Source organism: Pezoporus flaviventris, unplaced genomic scaffold, assembly GCF_033815535.1.
Source record: "Pezoporus flaviventris isolate CSIRO_AGI_PZ_B2104156 unplaced genomic scaffold, CSIRO_AGI_Pfla_v1 ptg000035l, whole genome shotgun sequence".
NCBI classification, from domain to species: Eukaryota; Metazoa; Chordata; class Aves; order Psittaciformes; family Psittacidae; genus Pezoporus; species Pezoporus flaviventris.
This window is the reverse complement of record NW_026892583.1, coordinates 10000001-10027949: the sequence shown is the minus strand read 5'-3', so window position 1 is coordinate 10027949 and position 27949 is coordinate 10000001. Positions and strand designations below refer to the sequence as shown.

The 27949-nt window shown below is 46.3% G+C and overlaps 3 protein-coding genes across 3 annotated transcripts in view; 1 reads left to right on the top strand and 2 right to left on the bottom strand.

Annotated features, from left to right (window-relative positions):
* The first annotated feature begins 1219 nt into the window (after window positions 1-1219).
* On the top strand, window positions 1220-16796 carry DNAAF2 (dynein axonemal assembly factor 2). Its single transcript, XM_061462461.1, has 3 exons — window positions 1220-2918; window positions 13198-13344; window positions 15457-16796. The coding sequence occupies exons 1-3, from the start codon at window positions 1233-1235 to the stop codon at window positions 16021-16023; spliced, it is 2400 nt and encodes a 799-aa protein (XP_061318445.1). The 5' UTR covers window positions 1220-1232; the 3' UTR covers window positions 16024-16796.
* A 1182-nt stretch (window positions 16797-17978) lies between these two features.
* MGAT2 (alpha-1,6-mannosyl-glycoprotein 2-beta-N-acetylglucosaminyltransferase) lies at window positions 17979-19874 on the bottom strand. The gene has a single exon (XM_061462462.1). It carries the CDS (start codon window positions 19801-19803, stop codon window positions 18487-18489), a length of 1317 nt encoding a protein of 438 aa, XP_061318446.1. The 5' UTR covers window positions 19804-19874; the 3' UTR covers window positions 17979-18486.
* Window positions 19875-24048: 4174 nt separating this feature from the next.
* LRR1 (leucine rich repeat protein 1) overlaps window positions 24049-27949 on the bottom strand; it is a 9343-nt gene continuing 5442 nt past the window's right edge. Inside the window, exons 3-4 of the mRNA XM_061462460.1 lie at window positions 27715-27949; window positions 24049-25055 (exon numbers count right to left, since the gene is read on the bottom strand). The exon at window positions 27715-27949 is cut by the window's right edge and continues 493 nt beyond it. Coding sequence (XP_061318444.1) covers window positions 24803-25055; window positions 27715-27949 — 488 coding nt within the window. The 3' untranslated portion in view covers window positions 24049-24802. The remainder of the gene's footprint in view (window positions 25056-27714) is intronic.

Sequence of the window (27949 nt, the reverse complement as noted above, 5' to 3'; positions counted from 1 at the left end):
GTATTTTGTACACAGACTTTTAAAGAAAAGATACGTATGCTGGTTTAGATGAAGTGTAGACCCACAGTGAAGATCAATTAGCAAAGCACAATAGAAGGCGGCAACTGGAGGAACCAGATGCATGTATATCAAACAAGATGTACAAACAGGATATATCAAAAAAGGAGTTAAAGACAGGGAGAACTTTTGTCTTCCACCGTGCTGAGTTGAACTGAGAGCTAGTTACCTACAGGAGACACTGAAGTGTGGACTAGGATTTTTCTTTGGACAGGAAAAGTCTAGAGAAGATTTGTGAGGTATTATTTACTGATGGCAGTATATAATCTGTTTTCAGACAGTGTTATGCAGACAGGGCGAGACGTAAGGGGACCAAGGACATGGCCCTTTGAAACTTCTGCAGAAGGTCAGGAGGGGGAAACCTTGCTGAAGGAGCAATCAGGAAGGTGGGAAAGGGTCAGGGCCTGTCAGCACAAATGTCTGCATCAGCAGTTGATCTGGCTTACGACAGAGAGCAGTCTGCTGGCATGTAAAGCTGGACCTTTTTTTGAAAAACTAAGAAAAAACCTGCTCCAGCAGCTCTTGGGCATTGAGACCAGGAGAGCAGACTGGTGCTATCCCAAAGTGCCCAGACCAGGTGTGGAACAGACATGGGGGACCCTTAGTGCCAGCTGTTTTGTTTCCCTTTGGGCTGGCATTGACGTGAGTGTGGCTCTGGGGGCAGGAAACAAGACAGTGGGGACGTGCTTTGGAGTGGTCCATCAGGGTGTAGATGGAAGCCAGGTACAAGAAGTGGGAGCTGAACGGCTACAGATCTAAACCACAGGAGCAGTTGCACTGGCATTTCTGATGCATATGTGCTGACCATTTGCCAGGAGGGGAAAACAGTGCCAGCTCAGAGATGAGGAGAGCAAGAGTCTTGCAGAGGGATGAGGAGGCAATGGGAGAGAGCCATCCTTGTGGAAGACAGGGGTGAGGGCTGAGAACCGACACGAAGTCACTGACAGGAAAGGCTCAGCGAGGCTGGGGTGGAGGGGAATCAACTCTATAGAGGAAGACCACTAGGGGAGAGCGCGCCATGTTGCTTGGCGTCTCTATAGCAACTGGCCGGCAGGGTCCGGAGGTGCCATCTTGTTTACTATCACCATAGCAACGAGCCTGTCCAGGCCGGAGACGCCATCTTGTTTAGTGTCTCCGCATTAACGAGAGCTGCTGGGCCGGACCGGGCCGGAGCCATGGCAGGCGCAGGGCTGCTGGAGGAACTGGAGCTCAGTGCCGAGGAGGTGGAGCGGCTCCAGCGGGCCTTCCGCGACGAGAAGTTCCGGGCGCTGTTCGCCGAGTACACGGCGGAGCTGGCCGACCCAGAGCAGCGTCGGCTGTACGAGGAGGAGGTGACGGCCCTGGAGCGGGAGCGCGGCATGGAGGTGCGCTTCATCCACCCTGAGGCGGGCTACGTGCTGCGCACCAGCCAGGCCGGCTCCCGCCGCTGCTACCTCAACGTCTGCAGCAACCCGCACGTCGGGGCGCCGCAGGCCCGAGCCGAGGACGGCGGCCACCGCTGGGCCCTTCCCTACAGCCTGGCTCCGGGTCGCGAGGAGCTGAGCCGCGGGGGCCAGCGCCGCCTGGTCTACGACGTGGTTTTCCACCCGGCGGCGCTCCGCCTGGCCGCCCGCAAAGCCCGCTTCCGCCGCCTGCTCAGCGACACGGCGCTGGATGCTGTGGAGCGCCACTGCTCCGTGGAGCTCGACCGCGCCAACGCCGTCGTCCTCCGCGGCACCAAGTACAAGGGCGTCCCGCAGGCGCCCGTCATTCGCACCCCACTGCCCGGAGGCGCCCCGCCACAGCCTGACGACGGCGACTCTCCACTGCCGCACTTCCCTTTCCCGCCCGCTGCAGCCGCCGCCCCGCCGCCAGCCGCCCCCCCGCCGCCGGCACGGCCTCCTGGCCCCACCACGCCGCGCTGGAGCATCCGCCACCGCTCCTACGTGGACCTGCAAAACTATCGGTATAGCCGCGACTCGGCACCCAGCCCGGTGCCACGGGAGCTGGTAGTGACGGTGGAGCTTCCGCTGCTGCGGTCCGCCGCCCAGGCAGACCTGAACATCTGCGGCCGGGAGCTGCGCCTCGACTCGCAGCGTCCCGCCTACCGCCTTCGCCTCCGCCTCCCTTACGACGTAGACGAGAGCCGCGGGAGCGCCGCCTTTAACAAGGCCCAGCGGCAGCTCGTGGTCACGTTGCCCGTGGTACCGCAGCCCGGCCCACGGGAGCCGCTAGGGCTGGGCGGGGAGCGGGTGGAGAAGGCCGAACCGAGTGCCGAGGCGGGCGGGGGGGCGGCTTCTACCCCAGGCGGCAGCGGCGGCACCGGCGGCACCGGCGGCACGGTCCAGAGCATGTGCGACGGCGGGGAGGCCGCCGATCCACCCGCCGGTGGCGACCTGTCACCACCCCGCTCCGGCGCCGCTTCTCCTGCTCTGTGCTCCAGCCCCGAGCAGGCTGTGACCTGCGGCCTTGATGAGGACGCCTCTCTGTGCCTTCCCGGGAACCCGGCCCTGCTGACCGTGAAGGGCATCCCTAGCGAGATGGCTCTTCCCCGGGACTCCGGCAGCCCTGAGGCTGCCCTGTGCCCTCCCTTCCAGTGCCGGCAGGATGAGACCTCCCTTACCCTGCTCGTGCATGTGCCCTACATCAAGCCCCAGAGCCTCAGCGAGGACGTGGGCACGAACCACTACAGCCTCCACTTCTCCAGTGAGACTGGTTCCTATGCCCTCTTCTTACAGTTTCCACCAGAAAACAAGCTGGCGTCCACTGAGACCAGCGTTAACGTGTCTGCCCACAACGCTGCCTTTGTGCTCACCAAGGCCCCTGACAGCACTGGGCTCTGGGAGAAGTTCAGCTTCGGCCTTGAAGCCTCCACTCTGCAGGTAATGGCTTCAAAATGGCAGGGTTGGCGTGTCACATTCCCCTGAGTTCCACCACTTTACTGCGGCATGTGACTTGTTGTTTGGATTTGTTTGTGAATGATGTCTTAGGAAGGCATTAGGTTATTGGTCTGAGTTCAGAAGTTGGTAGTGGCGGAAACTGCTTCCCTCAGAGAGCTGCTACCGGATGTAAGTGGAATGACCTAATTAATGCTAGTCTTGTATGAACAGTACAAAGGTCACATCACAGAGCTGACAGCACTGATTTCAACCTCCCGTGCTTTTTTTTCTTTTTTCCTAAGGGAACTTAGGAATTGGACTCAGGGAGATTGGACTAGATGATCTTTTGAGGTCCCTTCCAATATCTAGCATACTGTTACACTGTAACTTCTGATGATGAGTGAAAATGGAGCCTGCCCTATGTCCTTAGTGTTAGCTTTTACAGCCATATAAATTGCTTATGCAGCTTATTCACATGAAGCAAGGAGATGTTTGTAATACACCAGATGTACACACACATGCATACAGTGTCATGAAATGCAGATGTGTGAGAGTGGAGTGTACCTGTGGCTGTACACTCTGCGCGGGACAGAACTCCGTTCAATTCAACCAGAGTAGTACAGCAAACAGCAACAGTTGCTGTTGATTGCCATTTGCTGGTCTAGTTCTTCACCTTCTTCTTATCAGCCTGAATATGATTCTAATTTAGATGTTTTATGATTTTATGCGTTGTTGTTGGGCAGTGATGCTGCCTGTAGTGGGAGGAGGTCAATTCATCTGCTGCATGTGGCCAACTGCCTGCTGAAAACTGGCAGTGTCCCAGTAAAGGGGTGCTCAACTTGTGGTACTCTCACTGTCAAGAAGTGCTCACACAAGTTTTGTGAAGAACTACATTATTCTGTAAACTCAGAGTTTCAAGCATCTTATCACGAGCAAGGATTAAGACTGCACAAATCTTGTGTAACCTTTCAGCTGTGTGATCTGGAGTTTGTCTTTATTTTAGAGCAACAAAATCCTTTGCAGTTTGGATCACATACTGTGGGAGTGCAATTACAGAAAACTGGCAGCTTAAAGTGTATACACTGGGATGGTGGCTTGGAGTATCTCAGTTGCTCCATCCCTACAATTAGAAAGTACCATGTGATACTGAAAGATATTTATCCAATTAGTGGTTATGCACCTGAATCTTCACATTTTATTTCCCATTTACCAGGCTGCATACCTTTCCTGTAGTAGCAAACCCTTTGAAGGAGGAGCTGATAATTTTTGTGTCAATGATTATGAATTTATTGAGAATCACCTATGCTGAACTGTTTACTGTGCATCTCCTCCACTTTTACCAGAGCAGGAGCCTGCAAGTCCATGCAAGTGGGGCCACGAAATAGTCAGCACTACTGTGAAATGGTGTGATCAAGTACTGGTTGCCAATGTGACATCAAATTAGCCACCATGAAAACTACTGCCTGTTTTTTGTATAGGTTAAGAAGGCATGAGGTATTTATCCACTATATGGGTGATTTATCCACCTTTTCAGATAGTCAGAATATCTTTCATCATGTGCCATGGTGCCTACCCGTGCACTTCCTTGTTGTTTTATGGTGTGCAGATTTAAATGCAGGTTTTAAGAGAAGTTGCTTTCTGTGACTCTGTGTGGGGATCTGAGAAGTCAGTTTGGGAACAGGAAATTCTGCTGCAGTATCTTTAGCCCTGTGATTGATAGACATTCCTGCACCCTTTGATCTCAGTCTAATGATTGGAAGTATTTGGTATGTGCATTTCTTATGATGAGTGGGGAACATCTTTTGATTGAAAGTTGTTAAAAGGCCATTCGGTAATGAGATTTTGGTCAATATTACCATTTTGTGAGTTAAACACATCTTTGAATGTGCTGAATTGATTATATATTGCAGAATGTTTTGGGTGGAGTAGTAGGAGGCATTAGTCATGGACCTCCCAGCCATTCATTCATGTAGCAGGCTAAAAAAGATTGATTTTTTTTCTGGCATACAGTCATTTTGGATGCCAGGCCTGCAAATTAAAGCAGCTGAAATAATCTGAAATAATTTGTTCTGTTTGCCTTTTTTTAACTATGCTGTTTCCCAAAAGTGCCTGTGCCAGCACTGATAGCTGCATTCACTCAGAGTGAAGTGAGAAAAATTAATATTTAATTAGAACGACTATTATGTGCTGTCTTCTGACCATTAACTATTTGCTTGTGGTAGCTTCTTTTCTACTTAGGTTGATTTCTTCAATTTGTGTGCTGTCATCTCTGGTGCCTTTCTGCTTTGAGTCTCTCTTTGAATCGGAGCTAGGGTTTTTGCATGGAGATGCGCAAGGATTTGCATCAGTCGTAGGAAGAGTGTTTTAGGAACACACAAAGTAACAGCGCCCTCTTTAATCACTTCAGGGAGCTTTTGGTGGCCTCAGCGAGCAGGAATTTTATCCTGCACCTTGTGACCATGCTGCTGTCTGCTTTTTTGTCACCACTTCTGACACAGTAGCATTGCCAGAGGGTAGTGTGTGATGAAAGAAGAGGCCGGTGATTTTTACAGATCTGAAAATCCTACTCTTCTTTCTTCTGGGAAGTTGGAGCCCAAGGGTTTCTGTGTTGTTTCATGGATCAGATTCATTGCTGGTTTAGTTCAGAAATCCATCCAACCATCCAACAGCTCATGCCAAAGTGGCTATTACAGTACCCTGTTAGGCTGCTTGCACAACTATCCCCCATTAACTTGCCAAAGGGCCAGGGAAGTGTGTTAGGATTAGTGTTCTCCGCAGAAGCAGAAAGCATCTTGTTGGCAGCCTCCTTCCTGGGTTGTGCTGTAGTGCCTATTGCGTGATTTTGATTGTCTGTGTGCCTCTGCCCAGATTGACATGTATGATAATGGTGCTGGTAATTGCACAGCCCTGCCTGGCATGCTTGTGGTGTTCCTGTTATGGCACTGGCCTCTTTTTTTGTTGGAAATTGGTCTGATAGATAGTGATAGAAGAATGAATTGATCTTGTCCTTAGGACACCATTCTTGAAAGAGAATTTCAAGGAGTGGTTTTCCTTTTGTAGTCAGATACGATTGAATCCCTGTGCTGAAAGGTGATATATTTAGAGCTTGGTTTCCACAGATGCTGAGTAGTCTGAATTCCCACACTGGCAAGTGCTTATTTTCAGCAAGTCTTTATACAGTGCAACAGTTCTCCCTGGACTATGTGTCATTACAAATGGTCCTATATTTGATAGGTCTTGATATTGCTTTGGTTTTACTGCTTTCCCATAGAATAGATAGTCAGCTCTCTGCTGACTCTTAGCCCTAACTTCTTAGCAGTGGTTGAAGCCATAGCTTCTCCTTCTCTTTGAATAGTTTCACTCCTTGTCTAAATGTCCAAACACTTGTTATGGTCAGCAGAAATCTTATAAAAATAAAGATTTTGCTACTTGGAACTTTGTTGACCAGGGTCACGTATTTCACTGTTATCTTGTCACTGGCCCTGTGCTCAATTTCTGTACCAGGGACCCTATAGCAGTGATCTTTCTGCAAGGCTTGCCCTGTTTTTTCCAGGGGAATGGGGACTCATGATGTGAGGAAGCTGCCCCTCACTGCCTGAATCACACTGTTACTCCTCATTGTGTTACTCCTCATTGTGGTTCATCCACTAATATTTTTTACATCTTTTGCTTCTATTTGTTTAAATCCTGGGAGCTCAGGCTAGGTAACTTCTGCATCAGAGAGTTCCCCTTCATTTTAAGACAACAGAGCCTGGCGAGTAAATGATGAAAAAGAATGGCTGAGAGTTAAAAAACCATTAATAAAATCTGTGAGCCTGCCAGGCAAGGCTTCTGAGAACAACATGTTCCAGAATGTCCTGGTTTATGCCAGAGCTAGAGTTGGGCAATTACAGAAATCATGTCTTCGTAAAGTACTGTCTTTTAATGTTTGGTCTCCTGGGGTTAAATGCTCAATTCTTAACAGAAATAAAATCCAGTTTTCTGGTGGGTGTATCTGAACTACTGAGACTTGGAGGTTCAATTATACTAACATGTGAAACACATTTGCTAGATAATGAATTCTGCCTGCAGTTTTGGGGTGATGTGTGCTTATTTTCTTGTGATTAGAAAAGCATTGGTTAAAGTAATAATTCTCTTTCATGCTGATCCACACCTTTCCTGCCCTTCTCAGTGGCCTGAAATGAGTTTGTTCAGAAGATGTGTACTCATTTTCCTGATCAGTGCTTCCCTCTTGGGATACCTCTTTCTGGGGAGAGAATTGCTGCGGCCAGTCCTTCCCTTTTGTAATAAAAGCCCATGTTCTGCTATGGAGAATATTAAAATTTGACTCGCATAAACCCCAAGGGTCTCCAGAGGACAGCAGGCAGCAGTGTTTCCTCTGCTTTACCACACATTGATGTTTTTTTAACATTTACAGTATGAAAAACATTATACTAAGCATTCCTGATTAGTTCATGGTTTGAACCAAGCATGAGTTAAGCCATTTGCAAGGATTGCTTAACAGAGATATCTGGGAGGGAATCGCACAGCCATATGAAAGCTTTGCTTAACTTCCATGTGAATGTTGATGTGTTCATGGCGAATGTTTTGGAAGGGCATGTTACTGAACGTGAAAAAAGAGGTGTGATTTTTCTGCTTGGCACAGCCACTGGTGCCTTGTGAAGGAGATAATTTTGAAGGTCTTGCTTTGTCTTTCAGAAAGCAGAGGTAAATAACAAGCCTTCCCTCCCTGTGACCTCTGCTCACTGCACACACCTACTGCCACGTGTTGTTTTCTAACCCCTGGACTTCTGTGTTCTGCTTTGGCAATAGGTGTGCTCCTGTGAGACAAATACCTGCTATGACCTGTTTATACAAAACCCCATGGGAACAGTATTATTTTTAGTTGTATTTACAGCAGAGAGATTGTCAGGCTTTGTAATTAATCCTTGTTATCTCATTGAATATATGGTATTTCATGGAATCATAGAATCCTAGAATGGCTTGGGTTGGAAGGGACTTTAAAGATCATCCAGTTCTAACCCCTGCCACAGGCAGTGACACCTTCAACTAGACCAGGTTGCTCCAAGCCCTGTCCAACCTGACCTTGAACACTTCTAGGTGTTGGGTAGCCACAGCTTCTCTGGGCAGCCTCAGTGCCTCACCAGCCTCACAGCGAAGAACTTCTTCCTAATATCTAATCTAAATCTGCCTTCTCTCAGTTTAAAGCCATTTCTCCTTGTCCTGTTACTCCATGCCCTTGTACAAAGCCCTGTTGGGCTTTCTTTTAGGCCCCTTCAGGCACTGGAAACTGCTCTAAGGTCTCCCCAGAACCTTCTCTTCCCCAGGCTGAACAAACCCAGCTCTCTCAGCCTGTCTCCATAGCAAAGGTGCTCCAGCCCTCTGATTTGTATGTCTTGTATGTGCTGTCAGTTATTTTGCTCTCAGACAGATCCTGTCTTTCCAGCTATATTGGACATGCACTTGGCATGAGGGAGCTGAGAGGCCACGTATTCCCTGGAATAGAAATCATCTAGGTGAGGCTGCAGGTAGCAAAGCAGTGTTGCTCCTAGTGCTGGGAGCATGTGGAAAAGGCCATGGGCTAGATGTTCTCCACTGCCTGGGGCCATGCTGCAGCTGTTCTTTTGCTTGGTGATCTCAGAATTAGAGCTCTTGTGAATAAATGTATTTCTTGGTTTGAGAGTCAGCCAAGCATGAAACTGAGAGAGCTGTGTTTGGAAGTATTAAACACACTAACATTTTAAGCCTATGCCACCTTTCAAGGAGAACTCTGTACTAAAGAGCTGAATGGATACTGTGGCACACTCACAGTCCGAATAGGGGTGCTGGATCTCAGTGGGCTGGGGCCGTCCCACTAACTGTACTGCTGCATTTAGGCTTTGACCTTATTTTTAAACTATTTTGAGTTGTGTTACATGCTTTCTTTGAAAGTCAGGGTTCCCAAGCTACTATAAAGAGTTAATAATAGTTAGGGATCACTTCTTAGAAGATGATGCTAGAAACTAGGACTGTAGTGCTTAATCCTACAACAGCTTATTTTGATTCAGTTTATTCTGTGCTCAGTGTTTCAGGAATCTTGGCATGCTCTTTGGGAGGTCAGAGAAGGACAGAAAAGGAGAACAGAACAAATTTATTGTTTGATATTTTTCAAATTAATCTCTTTCCCAAACTACATTAAGAAATGTAATCAGTTTGCTTCTGCTATAAAACAAACTGATTTCTGAATAGCCTTTAATTGGTAGATGCATTATGGGAATAATGTTCTTACATGAAACAGTTATGTAAGGACACATTATTAACCTACTGATTAAGCTCATGAAAGCTTCTTTTGAGCTGTTTAATCTGTATGAATACCTTATAAAAATTTTCACCCCCAGGACAGGTACTTTTATTCACCAAAACTTTGAACTTCCAATTTTCATGTCGAGCTGGTTACAATGGCACCCTAAGAACTGAGAAGCCAGGAGATCCATAGATCCAAGTCCCTTTTCCTATTCGCATGAGATTCTCATTACAGAATACATGCAAATAATTTCAGCCTGAAATCTGTCTCACTTTTAAAACTGTTGCAGCCTGTGTGGGAAGTAACTTTGGATGGTAACTGGCTACAAGTTTAGATAAAGTAATGCAAACAAAGTCTTTGAGAAGGGCAGCTATGAGGGACTGGCTTTGTGCTGTGCCTGCCAGTGTTGCTGCTGCTCTGCGTTGTCAGTGCTGTGCGATACAATGATGGTTTTGAGTGATGAAGTGTTCTAGAAACCAAAGTCTTTCCTGCTAACATTTATGTTAATTTGGTCTCAGTTTAGTCGCAGGGAAAAATGAATGTGTACCAAACAGCAGATGACAGTATGTGCAGGGAAAACCAAATTTAATTCTGAGTTGCTAAGAAAGTACCATAAATATCAGAAAATAAACTGTTTAAACTGAAGAATTATTTTAGAGGTCGTTGAAATCATCTGCAGATGGGTGTCCTCTGCTGCTCTTTCAGGCCAGAGCAAACAGGCTTTAAAATAAATTCCTGAATCATGCTTTTCAAGGTCTGTGCTTTGATAACATCTGCAGTAATATAAATGCCTTAGCGTATACTTTCCATGAATGCAAAGTCTGAATTACAGTTGCTGGCTGACTGAACAGGCTAATGATAATCGTTATATTGACAACAAACAGCACTGCTTGGGCTTGTGTGTAAAGTGCAAGGTACCATGATTTATGGCAGGTCACTGGGTAGTGCTGTGATAAAATTTTAAATACTTACTTGAAATGTAAGTGTAGTGCTCTGGGAATATGGTGTTGAGTTGGTATGAAACCTGGTAAGACTGTTTTATTAGTAATTAGCCAAAATGATAGGAACATTGTCACAAGCTGTTAACTTTTCATCCCTGTGTAAAATGCTGATCAATAGACCTTCCATTCAGTTTTTTTTAACAGTATTTTCTGTGAAGAAAACAAATTATTTTGGTGTTAATCAGGGAATAAACCTTCAGAAAGATTTATTTGGTTCGTGGCCTAAGTGCAAAGTCATATTTATTGCCACTCTCATAGCCAGGGTTCACTGGCAGTGCTGGTACTTCACACCCCTGACCAGGGAAGCAGTTTATATATGGAACTGTCAATCTCACATTCCCTCATAAGGGTCCTCCCAGTTTTATATATGGAACTGTCAATCTCACATTCACTCGTAAAGGCCCTCCCAGTTTTCTTCATTGTATCTCCGCTTTGGTGCATATAAACAGTCGCCTGCTATTTCAGAAATGCTTCCATGAAACTATCCCTGCGTTTCTTGGAATGCTGGGTGCTGAGCCCCTTGGCAGTGTGCGCCCTTTGCCTCTGCTGCTGTTTCTCCATGGCAATGACTTTGGAGGCAACAGCTCTACAGCATCTCACAGGAGGTGACCCTGTGGTTAAAGTTGCTTCAGACAAAGCAATCTAAGGATGTGATTTGTGATAATCTGACATAACAGAAAACTTTTCATTACCTGTTGGCTTTTCAAGCATCTCCTCTCCTGATTCCTGTACCTGTGATTTCTTTTTATTGTTAGTCTGCTTATGGACATGAGCAAGGTCAGGCACCAACTTTAAGAGCACAAATGCACAGTAAAAGTCCTTTCACAAAAGGCTTATGCTCTCACTAGAAAAAGCAAATGCAGGTTCAGAGGGAAAAAAAGATTTTTTTCTTCCATTTTATACCAGAAAAATGGAGGCAAAGAGACTTGCTCACAGTCATAGCAGTCTGGGAGAAAGCATAGAATCGAGCAAGATTGCTGAGATCCAAAACCCACAGAGGTCCATTTCTTAAAGGGGTGTTGAGATGTGGAGATCTTGTAGCAGTTATTTTGGAGGAGAAAACAGTGACAAACACTGGTTTCTTTTTTCGTCCTCACTCAAATTGCGAGTCTCCAGCTTTTAGAAAAATGTTCTTGCTGTTAAAATGAAAACGTGGAGTGTGAAGGAGTGGAGGTGTCAGTTAAAGGTGACTTCGGTTTCTTTGCTGGGTGAGGAGAGCTGTCATGCTGGAGCAGAGGATGCTTTGCTGCACTTTACTTCCAAGCAAAGGCAGGATACCGGGATGGGCTGAACCACCATCACACCCGGCAGCATGCCAGAAACCCCACAGAAGGGAAGTTGAACTATTCTCTGTGTGATGCGTGGGCAAAGTGGTTCTTGGCAGAGGTAGAAATATATCTCCTGTGCTGGCCAAGGCCTTGCCCAAGGTCTGGTTCATGAGCCTGTGGGAATTTCAGGGCTGCACAGAGTTTTGTGTCTGTACTCCCTTGCCTTCTTTCTTTACTCTTACACCTCTTGAATGCTGCAGAATATTTCTACAAGCCTAAAGCTTGGCAGGGTCCCTCTCTGGCAGGCAGGAAAAGATGCAACATGAGGGAATAAGTACTTTAGGCTTTGGGTACAAAAATGCAAGAAGTAGGTATGTTACTGGAGGGTTTCCTGTCAGAGCAGCCCTGCTGTAGTTTAATCTTTCTACAGACTGTTTCAGCATCAGATGTTGGATGTTTGCCTGGATTGTAATTTTTTCTGGATAGAAAAAAAATTCAGTCCTCTGGTTTTTAAAACCCGCAATAGGTATGTTACAATTTTCTGACTTCTGATTTAAATAGTGAAAAAAATAGGATGCTGTTTTATTTTTTTGCCATACATTATTTGTTTTCAAAATGAGAGTTAAATTTTGTACCCAGTGCGGCATCTGGCTGTGCATAAGGCTACATCCACAGGGGGCGAAAACAGTGCAGAACTGCCTTCTTGCTTCTTAGTCCACAAGATGTCAGTGATAATTGAATTTAACTCTCATTGAGTTGACAAGAGGGTAGAACTGGACTGAGAAATTTAAAAGTATGACTTAAAGTAGAAGGTTTGCAACTTTCCTTTGCTATTTACAATTAAACAGTTCATTGTTAAACAGGAAAGCTAATTCACAGAACATAACAACAGTCCTCTGGGTTAGACCGTTTTTATTGTGACGATATCTGTCCTTGCCCGCAGCCTACAGCAGATGATTTAGGAAGACTATGAGGACAGGGAAAGCTCTGCAGTTCTTATGAAACAGAACCTCCAGGATATATTTTAGGACCTTTAATTACCTGCAACTGATTTAAATCTTTAAACCTGGAGCAACACGTTTCACATTGTTTGTGAACTGCATAATAACAGCCTCAAAACAGGTCCCAGACAGTTGCCTTTAACTGTGGATACTTCTCTGTTTCTTCTAACTGGTGTTTATGCTTGCCAAAATGGAGATCTGAGAAGCCTCCATGGATGGATGCGAAATGGATATAGCCATACTTGTTTCATAGCTTTTGCTTTAGAAGGCCTGATCTTGAAGTCTGAGGGTTCAAAGATTCTGCGGTGACAGTCCAAAGAGGTGTTTGCATTTTCCTAAAGTAAAGCACTGAAACAAATCCATAAAAGCCTCCCTGATGTTAAGACAGGTAAGGACAGCGGAACAGTGTTGGTGCAAATAGTTTCTCAGAGGGAGTCTAAATCTGTATATTAGTCACATACTGAAAGAGAGAAAAAACATGGTTTTTTTTAATCTTTGTAATGACACAGTTCCATACTTTAAATTGAAATGAGCTAAGCACTGGTCCTCAATTCATTTCAACCTGTTACTTCTGAATGTCTGATTTAGAATTTCTCTAATGAGACATGAGTGTGCTGTGAAATTGGTATTGTGAATCAGTATCCTGCCTTTGTCTGGAGCAAGTTTCTTGCTCCAATATTGCTGAAGTAGAGTATGAAAAGAACACAACCTGCTCTTTCTTTTCTTTAGGAAAGATGGTTTGTCAGTGAAGAAAACATTGATGGATTTCTAGGCACTGTTTCATGCCCTTCCTTTTGCTTCCAATCAGCACCAGAAAGCCAGCCATTAATTGAAGTGCTTGATGTTACTGAGGACAGAATTCAAATCAGGTTGACGGTAAGGATCTTTCCAGCAGTAGTACATATTGCTCACTCACTGATTTATGTACTTCAGCAAGATGATCTGAAGTCTGACCAAAACAGCTTTGCTCCTGTTTTGTCTTGATACAGCAGGGAAGACCGTAGAGTGGGGTGTATTTGCAAGTATAAAATGCCAGCTTTTAGAAGCATAGGTTCACATTTGTGCCATTTAATGTGACCAAGGGATTGAAACTTCTTGTATTTCATTTGGAAGATGGAGAACTGTGATACAGTTGCTAAAGACAGTGCTTTCTCCTTGCAGGAATACAGCATGGCATGCACACACTAGATCTCTCATTGGTATTAAAAAAAAATAATTACTAAGTACCTAGTATCCCTCATTCAGAGGGGCTCCAGGTGCTTCCAGGTCAGAGCTGATGACAGCATGCTGCAAACAAATCATGGCAGATGTCATCAGAATAAAAGCCATAATGTTCTTAAAATGGAAATGAAGAAGTGAATAATCCACATCCTTCAAGTACCCAAGAGTTTGAGCACATGTACTGGAGCCCATGGTTAGAGCATCCCACCTGGGTGTCTGGTAATCAGAAATGAACATACCCAGAGGGACTTGGGGTCAGGAGGGAGTGGAGAAGCAGAGAATCTGGCTGCTGGGAGTGTGAAACAGAATGGCTGTACAGAGGGTACTCAGTCACAGCCACTGCTTCACTCTGCCTTGTCACACAGGTAGGGAAAACATTGAGGATTTTGTCTGAGAAGAACTGGGTTTTGTTATCTTTATTTGGTCCAACAGTTTGGTGGTTTCCTGTTGTGTAGATAACTAAATATGTTAATCATTGGTCTCAAATTTGCTGCTTGTAATGTTTAAGGTCTCATTCAGGCTACCCTTCTTCCTCAATCACCCTGTCTGGGTAAAGGCTGCAAGGCAGTCTGCTTCTGAAGTCTGTCACAGGATTAAAATTATGTCCCTTTGCAATACAGGAGATGGACAGATGAAGAAAATAAAACATTAGTTTTTGTAAGGAGGTAAAACCCCCAAATCAGCTAGGATTTCTTGGTAGATACTGCATCAGAAGTAAATTTAAAACTCTTCTTAAAGGTAATATGCAGGGACAATCAGATCACTACTGTGTCCATAAACTGGAGACTGCAGATACAGTGAATGTGTAGATGGCTTCTTGGAAAGCAAGTTAAGATGACGAATGTTACCTGTGGAACTGAGCTGGAGGACCAAGGAATTTACCCTAAAGATACTGGGTCCAGCTTACACTAGCTAGTGTGGACTGTACATTAAAAGTTCAAATTGTTGGAGGGCAGATGTGTTATGTTTTGGCACCTAAGAAAGGGAAGCTAAGTTACCTTAAATCATCACATCTTCCTGTGGGAGAATCATCCACTGATGAGAATGACTTACCTAGTGTTTCTTTCTCTTCTTGCTAGAGTGGGGTCAGAAAGGGTTGGGTGCGTGAGAAAGTGACTCAGTCTTTGAATCCATGAATCCAGCTGCTCCTGGACAGATTCCTGGCTGATCCTGACTGTCCATGGATGGGGACATACAAGTTACCAACTTTTTTTTTTTTATAAAGCAGTCAGTACCTAAAGGTGAAATTGGCTGTTCCTTAGACAGCACCAGGTCTCACAGTTCATACTCTCCTGAGGCAAACCGCAGCAATTCCTGGATTAACTTGCTTAGGCCAATTGAGAAAGACTTTCTAGTTACACCTTTTACGTGCGAGACCGTGATAACTTCCCTACTTGCAAGGTTAGAGCCCATTTCTTGCAATGAGAGTTTAGATTCCTTGGCTGATTTTCTGGCTCCTGAGCTGTTGAAAACAGCCTGGGTGTGGTGACTGGCTAGTCTTCCCCGCTGCTAATTGCAATGGAGGCCCTGGTCACTTGGCAGCTGCCCAGCAGCATTTCCTATTGGAGAGGAAACACTTGGGAGGCAACCAACCTCCTTGCCACTTGTTCCCATGAGCGGTACAGGATCAGGAAAACCTCAGCACTGTCCTGACTTGGCTTTCTGGAAGTAGATGTCGGAGAAACAAGTGTCTTAGCCTGTCTTTACAGCAATTTTGTGTGCCCAGTCTGTTTCAACTATAAACCAATTCATTTGTTTTCTTGACAGCCGCAGGAAACAGTCCATTCTGAATGTGATGGAAAAGAAGAAATGCATAGCAGCTCAGGAGGAGAGCTTGATGAAAAGACAAATGGCGACTACCCCCAAACAAAGGCAGAAACAAACTGTACTGCCGCTGACACAGTTGAGGGAGAACGTGCTGCAGAAACTAACAAAATTTCCACATCTTTTGCTGAAACAATAGGAAAAGTAGGTTGTAGTTCACACCATTGTTTGCAGCATGAACCTTCTGACACCAGTTCAGCGATTCCTGGCGAATCTAGGAGAAAGGAACCAGATTTAGAAAGTGCTGCCATTGCAGATGAAAGGGCTGTGGCTGCAAGCTCTGAAAAACAAGCAGGCCTTCTGCGGGAGGAGCAGGCGGGAGGCGAAGGGGATGAAGTGGCTGCTCCTGCAGGGTCAGCGCAGGGGGACCAGCACAGCTCGGACAGCAGAGCAGCCTCCCCGCTTCTGCGAGAAGTGAGCACGCAGGATGGGAGTGTGCAGATCATCAGGGATCACGTAACGCACTGCCCGGTCACCTTCCAGAATTCTTTGCTGTATGAATTAGACTAGTTGAATTATTTTAGGATTTCCTTCTGTTGTTCACTGCTTTACTGTGACTTCCACAGGTTGGTTTATGACTTTAGGACCAAGAGTAGAACATGGGTTCCTACTCAAACTGTTTTGTTTACACGTTGACAGGGAATACCTGTATTGTTAATAATTTGTGAAGTTAGTAGGTCTGAGTTTTCTTATGTATGGGCTGAAATAGTTTTACTTAACCAGAAGGGTGCAGTTGAAGATGAATATGAGCTTGGGGAAGAAAAATGCATCTTAATATTTACATACCTTTCTTAGTCTCTTGCTGCATTACAGGGAGCATTTGTATATATTCTCCTTTTAACGGCTCCCTCAGGATTTGCTGTGTTTAATCCACCCAGAAATGAGCAGTAGTCATCATTTTTCAAACCTTTTTGTGATAACTGGATTAGATTTGCAGTGATTTGTAGCAAGGAGCTGAAATTTCTAATTACACAGAGAAGTTCTAACTAGTCTCTGAGAAACAACCAGCATTTATACTGTGTATTCCATCCTAGCGTGTTACTTTAGATCCACAGCATCCAGACCTACTCCAGTCTGTCAAGCTAGCAAATTCAGCTGCACAGTAAAAGCAGCCTTTTTTGTTGTACATCTGCTACAAAATATTTACAATTTGTAAAAGGCATTTTTATCCCGATTACTTTTTAAAAACAGTTCCCCAAGAGCTTCAGCATGCTGTTTGCTGATTCACCTCTCTGAAGAAAGGAACAGATCTAGTAATAAACTTTCAGTTCCCTTTCTCACTACCTCTGAAATAACTTCTGTGTTCTTTTGAGTTGTAGAGGACACAAACATGCTTTAGAAGAAAGTTCAATTTGACTTGTTTCACAGCTGCTCTGGAGTTCAGCCTTACATTTCTCTGTTAGATGCGAGTGCTTGCAGTGGGGGTATATGGTATAAGCTTTACTCTTCTAAGCTTGGCAGAGACCACAGCTGCCAGAAGCCTCTGCCCTACCCTGGGCAGCAGCATGGCTCCTGCGCAGCTGAAGGAGGACAAGTTGTTTGCTGGGCTAAGCTTAGCCCGGATCAGCCCTGTCATGAGGTTCCTTTTGGGGGTCGTCGAGGGCCTGAGGCACAGCCACAGCTTTTCTGGTGTCAGCCCTGACTCTCTGAAGCTATGAAAAAGGGGCAAGTGCCAAAGCTGGTACAAAATCGTGGTACTTAAATTACTCTTGCAAAAAAAGAGCATCTTGGAGTACTTCACGTAACTTGGCTCTCTCTCAAATGGACATATAAGGGATGTATTCACAGCCCATATAGTAGGTGATAAATGGTGGTAAAAGGAAATCCTTGCTACACATCCTTCCATTTGTAAGTGGCCATTGTAGCCAGAGTCCAAAGAGCAACAACCCCATTTTCTCTAATGAAAAGAAACGCTTTTATTTCTCCCTCCCAATCTCTCAGTACAAACCCCTACCTCTGAATATTGCATGTCTGTCACCTTAGCATAGTGTTTTCTTTCTCTAATATACTTTGTTCTACAGAAAAGGTGCTACTGTTACCAGTTGCATGTCAAAGCAGCATGTCATGAAAGCAGTTGCATCATTAGACTTAAACAGGTGAGGAAGTGTTCAGGGTTAGTGGCAGCTCAGCTCAAGCCTGTTCCTTACTGGCAGCTCTGGTTCAGACCATTCCCATTATACAACAGTTATTTTTTTACCAGTAGCTTGACACAGCTGACTGAAAGCAAACTTTCTTTTCAGCCAAACAAAAGAGGTGCCATGCTGCACAGTTGTTCCTCTATTCTGCCTCAATTAGTGAGAGTCATTAAAAAGTTAATGAAGTGAAATGCACACTGCTAGAGTGGGTGATGGCAGGCACTCAGCCCTCTGCATTAAAGAGAAAACAACCCCTCCCCCATCCCACCAATGTTCTTTCTAACACCACGAGATGACATCATCTTGTGAGAATTAAAAACTTCTCTGGTATTACAAAACAACGGAATTTTATTTCAGCAGAACTAAAAAAATCATATCTTTATCTACATTGTAGTAAAAACATTTATGTTTTTCCTTCATATATTCATCAACACGTTGCAACCAAAGCAGGACACGGGCAAAAGGGGATGGCAGGAGGTGCGAGTACTGCCAGCAGAAGAATGCTGGCTGGGTCACCATCCCCAGCTCTGCCCTGGCTGAGGGAAGATACCCATCACAGAGCACTTCACGCATCAGGGAAGATGCGCCTAAACACAAGTTTTCTCCTCCTCCCAGTAAGTGTGGCAGAGGTCATTTGCGAGTGAGGGCTGCAGCCGGCGGCAGCAGGTAACCTGTTTCCAAAATGTGGCTGTCGAACATGAAAGATTACTATTTTGGGACACCTTTTACAAGAATGTTTATTCATATTAAAGCAACTCATAAATGCTTTTTATACACGTGTGCCTGGAAAAGACAGTACGGAACAACTCAAAAAGAGAAAAGGCTGTGAGAACAATCCTCACTGAAGTCTGCGGTAACTTTTACAGAGTTCGTGGTCCCTAATATCTCCCCAGCCTCCATTTTTCACGTGAGGGGAAAGGGGAGCCATGGAGTACCTTTTACTGACACTCATTGTTTCAGGAAACAGGTACTGTTGGTTGCTGTTCAAGAGAGAGTCGATTTTGGCACTCTGGGTGGATGGTCTGCAGGATTTCTTGTGGTGCATGCCACAATCCCCCGTGTGAAAAATCCTGGGGATCTCAGGAACCAGCACTTTCCAGAACTTTGGAAGACAAGAGACAGTCAAGTGCTGCAGAGTCCAGTCCCAGTTGTAGTCATCGTAGGTGCAGAAGGCATCTGTGCACTCGATGAGCTTCTGGTAGGTGTCTCTGCTGAAGGCCATGCCCATGTTGTGCTCGGTGGACTTCCATGTCTTCATCTCCACTTTGTCGGCTCGGCCGGCGAAGCCACCGCGGATAGGGCTGTAGGTGCCCAGGGAGACGATCTGGCACTCGGGGCACTCCCGCTCGCGCAGGGCCCAGAGCTTTTTGAGGACGTGGTAAAAGTCGGGTGCTAGATAGTGGTCCTCTTCCAGGAAGAGGACTGGCCCAGTGTGCTCCCGCAGCGCCCGTACCCGCTCCCAGACGAAGTGCAGCTTCCACCACCAGTGGTGCTTGGTCTGGGAGAAGCGAGCTTCGCGGTAGTGCCCGAAGGAGTCAGGGTACTCGGCGTTGATGCAGCCCAGGCGCAGGGCTGCCGCCTTGCCCACGTCACGGGGGCAGTCGCGGGGGTCGTGGCCAGGGAACTCGCGGGGGTAGAGCTGGATGCTGAAGGGGAAGAATATCTGCAGGACAGGGCAGAAGTCCACGCGTGCCGCCAGCCGGTTCAGCTCTTCAGCCCACAGGTCGTGGCTCAGCACCAGCAGCACGTTCTCCACGCCCGCCGCCCGCCGCAGCGACTCCAGGAGCAACCGCAGGTGCTCGGCTCGATCGTGCACCTGCACCACCAGCACCACGTCCGCCGCGGCGGCCCGCGCCGGGAAGCGCCCGGCGTTCCGCACCGGCTGGTCGAAGTTCAGCCGGTAAACGAGCGAGCGGTAACTCAGCGTCCCGTTCTCGGTGAGCAGCGGCAGTGCCAGCGATGCAGCCGAGACGTTAGCGGCGGGGCGGCGCGGCGGCGGCTCGCTGACTCGCGGCGGCTCCCCGGTGGTACCGGTACCGCCCCGCTGCTGCTGCCGCCTCCGCCCGCCGCCGGCGGTCCCCCACAGCGCCAGCGCGCACACCGTCAGCGCCAGCGCCAGCAGCAACACCTTGCGCTTATAGATCCGCAGCCGCATCCTTCCCGGCGGCGGCGGCCGCCGCTCCCCGCCGCCCTCCCGCCGCCGCCGCCGCCGCCGCCGCCGCTCCCGCAGGCAGCGCGCGCGCGCTGCCGCCACCCCACGCGCACACGTCGCCGCACGCCATAGGCCGCCGGCGTCGCCGCAGCTGCCGCTCTATTGGCCGCCAGCGCCGTCACTCGCGGCCGCTTCCGCCGGCGGGGGCCGCGCAGCTGCTGCCCGCCATGAGCGCGACCGGCGGGGCTGCGCTGTGATTGGCCAGTCGTAATTGGGGGTCAGTAATTAGGCAAAGCGTGTGGTGGCTGGAGGGCTGGGGGAAGAAAATCCCCTTGTGTTTGCGGGAATGCGATCAAATAACTCTGGAATTGCAAGGGCAGGACAGGAAAATCCTGGATTTGCAAGAATAACGTAAGATAAAATAATTCCTGCTTTGCAAGGAAAATACGCAAGAAAATCGTTCTAGAAGCGCAAGAATAAGATGAGAAATGATTCCAGGATTGCACGAATAAGCGAAAGTCGCCTTAGAGTTGAATAATAAAGTAAGATCATTCTAGAATGGTGAGGATGAGACAAATTAAGTCTACAATTACAAGAACAGATTTATTCCTGCTTTGCAAGAATAATACATGGGACGGAAATCTAGAATTGCAAGAACACTACACAATAATGCTACAGTTACAAGAATAACACATAATCATCCTGGAACTGCCAGAATGTATTGAGGACAACCAGTCTAGAATATGAAAAACGATCTATAAGATGACAATAATTCTAAAATTACAAGAACATCTGTACTAAAACAATTCCACAACTCCAAACAATGGCAAGACTTACTGCTGCCATTCTGTACGTTGTACCCTGGTCCCTCTCCTCCACAGGCACAGGCCAGTTCTGAAGGTTGGTGACCATTTCACACCACATGTCCCAGCGCGGGTGCTCCCTGAGGGTCACGTACCTCCTTGCGGCACCAAACAGCTGTTGTCAGGAGGCTGCTGCCGCCTCCTCCTGTGCCCAGTGGCACCAAAACCTGCCTGTGTGGTGGTTGCTTATTTCTCAGTCTGGTTGAACATCAACGCTTCTGTAATTTTAGGTATTTCTTGCCCCAAGAAGCAGCCACCTCCTGCTCCTCAGGGCTGGATTTAACATCTTGTACAGTTGTGGGTAAAACTCCAGCAACCGGAACGCTGTCCCACTGGGATAACAATTTCCCTATCACACAGGCAGCATATGGATAAACACATTTAAGATCACAAAGCACTTGGATAATGCAGAGTGGCAGCAGCACTGCAAAAGCAGACCAATTAAAGAACGATTCAAGGTTTTAATTGCGTTTAAGAGCATCTCACATTAGACTGCGTCCTATGTGAAAGCTACCACTTGCTTCAGTCTGATGAGACTACGCTCTGCAGTACTCAACACTGACATGTCCAAGGCAAAAAACAAACTTCATGGGCATAAGAGAAGGGCCTGGAGCAACGCTCCTGTTTAGCACACATTTTTAATGATGGTTTCACAGCTTGATCTTTGCTGACCACAGGTGAGCTCTGCGTAACTCGGCAAGTTTCTCCTCCTCACCCAGCACAACTGGTGGTTTTCAAGTGAGGCATTGAGAGCTCCTTGAAAGAGAGGGACTGGGCTCTGCATCAAAGCTGGTTTGATTCCGTCAGGTCACTTTGCTGCAAACAGGAAACACCATGTAAACGGTTCGACAGAGCTCCCCACAAGTATGATACATGAGGTAGAAGAGTTTCATAGAACAAATCTGCACAGACCCACTTGCTCTGTAAGAAGCCCTAAACATAGCACTGGGGCATGCACACACCTGTTTGTGGTATCAGAGGACAGAAATGTGCCTGTCTCTTGTCATCTACAACAGAACCCATGCCTGCAGGTTGGCCTTTTCCCAGTGCAACGAGAAGCGAGCTGAAGAAGTTCTGAGACCCCACAGCTATCTTGCTGTTGGGCAGGGCAAACTGCTGGAGAAGATGCTCCTGGAGGGAGTGATTTCTGCTTTGGCTTTTCCTAACTCTTGGATCTTGGCTCCTTCGCCACCTCCTAGCTAGCTGACAGCCGGCAGAGCGCAGGCACGGAGTGCTGCAGCAGTCCCCCCCCCGGCTGCTCATATCCTCTGCAGCCAGCAAGCCACAAACCCCAACTCACCTGGCACCTCACTGCCTCTGGGGTGAAGCTGTGGAGTTCACCCGACTGAGACAAACGCTTTGCACCCCGCAGAGAGCCTGTTCGTGGGGATTGCGAGACACTGAGAACATGAAGTTGGTTGGAACCAAGGGAACCTGGGGTATTTGTAGAGCCTTCTGCTTGGCTGCACAAGACTTCCCTTTTCTTCACCTTTTGATGGAAAGCGGGAAAGCAGCAGTTTAGAAAGCTCTGCTTTTGACTCTGGCAAATGGTGGAGGAGCCAATGGTGGAGATGGCCGGATCACAGTGTGCTGGGGATGTTGCCACATTGCTAGAAGGTGCTTTGGTACCAGCACAACCACGGCTGTGTAAGAACCTTTGCAGAACAGGGCTCCAGTGCACCACCACCCTCTCAGTCGGGTGCGTCTGCCACTGTAGTTTCAGAGGACTAAGAGAAGCCAAGCCAGTTTTGGGGGTGACTGGCTTCAGAGACAATGGCAGCCAGCATACTGATATGAGACTTAAACCATCAGTGCAGCAAAGTATTCCCATCCAAAAGCCCTTTCCCACAGTTCAGTTTCCTTTTCACCCCAAGGGAGGTTGCACTCTTCACACTGGCCTTGAACCCCCCCACTGCGTTCTCCTCCCAGCACTGAGGGACTTGGATGGGGCTTGGCAGCCTTCCCCTTGCCTGCCTTGAGCTGTGAAGTGTGGATTCCTCCTCTGCCCAGCTCAGCTCAGCTGGCTGCCTGGGCAGCCACTCGACCATCGATATCCACATATCTGCAGCTGCCATTCCTGAGGAGTCCCAGAGGAGACCAAATTTCTGTGTCTACTCCACTTCCCTCCTCTTAATCATGCACCCCACCTAAAAGGTATTTTTCCAAATGAGTAATCTTTAGGCTGCTGCAATCAGGACAAGATCTCTCTCCCTTTACAACAGCATTAGCATATGACTAAAGCTTCCTATGGGTAGCTCTGCAGTGCTTTCAAGAGCAGTGTTGAGGTAAACACTTGGCCTCCTCCTTCACAAGTTCTCTGTGGTTGAGGAGCAATATGTAAGGAATGATTCATCTGTATCATCCCATAGTTGCTTAAAAGTTGCCATTTCACAAATACTGTATAAAAAGAACACAGTCAAGTTGTTTTGACATTTGCAGACATCTTTAACAACACTCAATATTTCTAGAATAAAGGTTGCTTTTCCTCAGGAAAACATCTCTTGGCCTAGTCAGAGCAGATCCCTTCAGTAAGCGTGCTCCAGTGTTTATTTCTGTTGTGAATCATAGAATAGTTAGGGTTGGAAAGGACCTTAAGATCATCTAGTTCCAACTCCCCTGCCATGGGCAGGGACACCACACAATAAACCATATCACCCAAGACTCTGTCCAACCTGGCCTTGAACACTGCCAAGGATGGAGCATTCACAGCTTCTTTGGGCAGCCTGTGCCAGTGTCTCACCACCCTCAGTAAAGAACTTCTTCCTTATATCTAACCTAAACCTTCCCTGTTTAAGTTTGAACCTGTAACCCCTTGTCCTTCTTAGATGAGGAGAGTTTGAAACTGATGATATTCAGAACATGGATGGAGGTTGTACTCACACAGGAGATGTTAAATGATGCCTGCAAGCCAGCGCTTTCTTCCAGAGCCTGCTGCTGCCCTTCAGGTGGCTCCTCACACTGTACATGGCATTTAGCCATGCCTTGAAGCCAAGTCTAGATCAGTTCTGCAATGAGTAACAACAGGTGTCTTGTTTTCCCATGGAAACTACAAATAATTCCCACAGCAGTGTACTTACCTATGACCCTGAGGGATGCAAATGTAATTCACTCCTGGGCAGTCGATACTGCCTCAAAAATAAACAGTGTGACGTGCTCCCTCCAAGCCATTGTGTGTTACAGGCATGTGATGCCTAAAGATATTTCAAGGGAGTTCTGTTCCACGCTGTGTCAATATACAAGCCACGGAGCACTGACAAGACATGAAATAAGGGTATGTGGATACTCTCATGTCTTTCGGTATCTTCACCAGGAGAAAGGCCAGCAGCTAATCCGTAGAATTCACTGAATGAAAAACTCATTAGAGAAACCACAATTCATGTGTACATAGAAGGGTTGCAAAATTTAATAAGTTGACTCAGTGAACATTTCAACAATCTTTAAAACATAAGAGTTAAGAAAAAAAGTTTAGGTGACACATTTAGAAAAAGACATTTCTTGTATTACAAAGAGATAAAATGAAAACCATTTGCTCTGGTAAAAAACAGCGATGCTGGTCCCTGCTTGAAGTGAGAATGCAGTAACGGAACTCTTAAAAAAGAAGCACCCTGAATTACATGACCAGTTTTGAACTGCTCACACCATAATCTCTTCTCATAGCAGCCTACCAAGTTGCTCTACAGTAAACAAGTTGGGAAAGGTACAGTCCAGTGATAAAGTCATCTTATGTCAGCAGAATTCAGAGCCTCGAGTGTAAGTAAAGCAATCTGATACAAGCTCACCTTCCTTCTAGCAACAAGAAACCACTTAATTCACGAAACAAAGAAAACTGTCATTCATGATACTCCAAACAAAGTCACAGTAATAGGAAACAAGAAAAAAAAAAATAAGCAAAATACATTCTAAGGAAGGTTCATTCAGGCTAAGCACCACTTTTTATTCCAACCAAAGGGAGATTCTAGTAGTGGAGGAACAGTTGGGCCACCAGCCCAGACAGACAGTGCCCCCTTGCTGCAGGGCTGACATCTGCTGTTGGCAGCAAATATCCTATGACAGCACGTGTGGGTAACAAGCAGGTAAGAGTTTCAGGCTCCTCTGTCACTGGACAGAGCGCCAGGCAGAGCTTTTGTGCCCAATAATGTTCACCCGTTACTCTGGAGGTACCTATCCAGGAACTGGGAATAGCAGTTTAGAGAACAGAAGTAGCAGATGATGGGTGCTTCTGTACCTCCCATGTTATCCACAAGGACCACAGTGTGAGCTACATGGTGGAGATTCATGGTCACTGTGATCTGAATGAAGCTGCTCAGACAGGCACTTCCACACTGGCATGTTTTAGCCACTTCCAGATCTTCACAAAGGTGAGAAGGAAGGAGATGACAACCATAAGGGATTCTGTTGAACAAGATAAAAAGTGTGAATTCACTACAAAATTAACCAATGTCACTTAAACACAGTGACACACCATATGCACCAGTTGGAAGAAACCCTATTCCGAGATCAGAGACAAGGCAAGTCTGAAATTCTGCCACTTGCGATATTGGACTTGTTAGGAATTAAACACCACTTTCCAAGGCAGACACTTTTAGTGACTGTTTTTAACATGCAACCATGTTACGGACTAACCCCTAAGTACCAAGGACCTGAACTCCAGAAGATGCTGCAACAAGAAGTAGGGAGCTCACACAAATTGTAACAGGCAGAATCACAGTGATATAGAATTAGAGAATTAAAAAAAATTAATAATAATGAGACAATTGGGCATATCTCTCTGCTCTTCCCTCATGCTAGCCAGGAAGATCGCTGTGTTTCATCCTGGCCTGACAAAGCACCCATGATTTACTCCTCACTCTCTAACATGAGGAAGTGGTAGTAGCATAAAAGCACTGGATCTATAGGAAACAGGAGCCTTTTTGCAGTAGTACTACCTTGCAGGCAATAAATTAAGGTTCTTTTGATACACCACTCTTTTTGTCCACCATGTCAATAATGACATCCAGAGACAGGAACAATTGCTTCTTTTTAAATTCACAGCAGAGTGGCATTGTGTTTGGGGTGCAAACTGAATGTTTTCCCTGAAGTACTCCATCAAGTTAACTTCAGTGTGGGTATCACCAGTGCCCAGCTGTCACTCCAGATTCACTCCATAGGTCTCACTGACTCACATCCCGACTACACCTACGTATTCCCAACTCTTTCTATATACCATCATTCACACAGCTAAGACTCCTGTGGGAATTTTTTTCACCACCTCTATTTCAGGACACCCTTTTTTCCGGTCAGGAAAAGCATAATCACACCTGATACTTGCCCAGAATGCCACTAGGAAGATTGATGTCCCAACATTTGCTTTTGCATCTTCCCTCTGTTTTCTTCTTTCTCAAGGTTTTTATAGCCCAAGATCACTCCTGTTTGACATTCTTTGTTAATTTTCACAGCCAGTGAATGTCAGACAGAATACCTATTGCTCACTTGTTAGACCTTTCTATTTTCTTTTCCATTTAAGATAATAAGAAGCACTCTGACCAACGCTGTCTCCTAATAATAATCAGAGACCCGTAGACAAGGGGAGTGCTTCCATTGCGCCTTGTCTCACTGAGACTCCTGGAGCAGAAAGCCTTTCTTGTCCTGTGTGGTGCCGTTTTCTTCAAGCCTCCGGCATGGGGGCCAGGAACTGGGGTTATGCCTTAAGTATTCTGGCAACGTAACTGAGCATCAAAATTTGTCTGGTGTAGACTGATTATATTCTCTAGGAAAAAAAAAAAAACAACCAAAATACCACAAACATGATAGATTATTTCTATCAAAATCACTGCAATTTATATAAAGTTGGGAAAGGAGACACGTGGAGCTTAATTATTTTAATAACATCAGCAAGGTCAGAAAGTTATGAACCAGAACATTTGGTTGCTCATTTCCAGGGTGTGCCCTGCATGCCTGTGGATGTCTTTAGCACAGACTTCCAAGTAATTAACCAGGCTTATGGGGCGCTGCCCACTCCCAAGGGAGGAATGAGCACAGAATGTAGATTAGGAACCCCTTAGGTCTGTGTCTCAGCCCCTTTCTGTACCCATGACACTTTTCCATCTTGCTCCTTTTCCACGCAGAGGAGGGTGGGAGTAGCAGTGGCTGGTATGGGAAGGATCAGTGGCAGCATGCAGGCAGAGCTATGTGAGTGGTGTGGGGGAAGGTGAGAAAGCTGATAAGGAAGAACAGCCTAGCAAAGACAGTGTTTACTTGGTGAAATAAGATTTTTTAAATTACCTCAGAACTGGGCTTCTCTACCCGAGACAGAACACCCTCACTCCCACACCAAAGGAAATTAACTGCTTAAGGAAAACCTACGGTAGGGAGAAGCCTGCAGTTGCTAATGCTGACTTCACCATAACATTTGCCCTCTGTGAAGCCACCTCACTGTACCTTTCTAACCCTGCTCAGCTTGTGGAAGGTCCCATCTCCAGCAGGGGAAGACCAATCCGTGGCTACAACTAGGAGCTGTATAGGTAGATTACCTTTTGCCAACACACAATTTTCACAGAGGAAAAGACAGCAACAGGCTAACAAGTAGCACGCAGTTTTAATGTGAGCACAAGATGAAAAGCAACCATGTCTGAAAGCAATTCCGAAGCTAGAGCCCAACACAAAACATGATCGGTGTCACAAAATCCACTGTAACGTAAGTTCCTCAATACTAAATGCCAGAAGTGGTTCAGGGTTGTAGATCTGATTCTTTTTTACCATAGTTGGGCAAGCATATTCTGTTACAGTACTCCATTTTGTGGATAAAACCATTTCAACCTGTACGTTTCTCTAAATGCTTCCACATCACCAATTTCCTGTGTTATCCTGTATAACAAAGGGATGATTTTGCAAGTGGAATTCAAAGCAGCTTTAATCTTACGATTTTTAATAGGTGAAGAGCAATAAGGGCAATAGCCACTGACTGGGACAACAACAATAAAAAAACCCTAAAACCCAAACAAGCCAGGAAAGTTTAGACTCAACAGGTTTGAAACAGCATAGGTGCAATATGTACCCATCATGCTACTCTTACCTGTAATTTATGGTTGCTCTTGCAGCAAATTCTAATAAAGTCAATGGTATTTGCAATTGTATGTTGGGAACAAGTGGGCTGGGCTGTTCAAAAGGATTTCCAAAGAGATCCAGGCTCTCAAGACAGAGTTTCCTAAAATCACTGGGCAGGAAAGGAAGTTTGTTTCGAGCTGCTGCCAGAAAGCGTAGATGATCTAACTGGCCAATCTTGAACGGCAGCCTAATCAACTCATTGT

Excerpts from the sequence above, each read along its gene's own strand:
- DNAAF2 (XM_061462461.1), top strand. The coding sequence starts at position 1,233 with ATGGCAGGCGCAGGGCTGCTGGAGGAACTGGAGCTCAGTGCCGAGGAG. Across the intron at positions 2,919-13,197 it reads TTGAAGCCTCCACTCTGCAG|GAAAGATGGTTTGTCAGTGA; the intron begins GTAATGGCTTCA and ends TCTTTTCTTTAG. Across the intron at positions 13,345-15,456 it reads GAATTCAAATCAGGTTGACG|CCGCAGGAAACAGTCCATTC; the intron begins GTAAGGATCTTT and ends TTTTCTTGACAG.
- MGAT2 (XM_061462462.1), bottom strand. The coding sequence starts at position 19,803 with ATGCGGCTGCGGATCTATAAGCGCAAGGTGTTGCTGCTGGCGCTGGCG.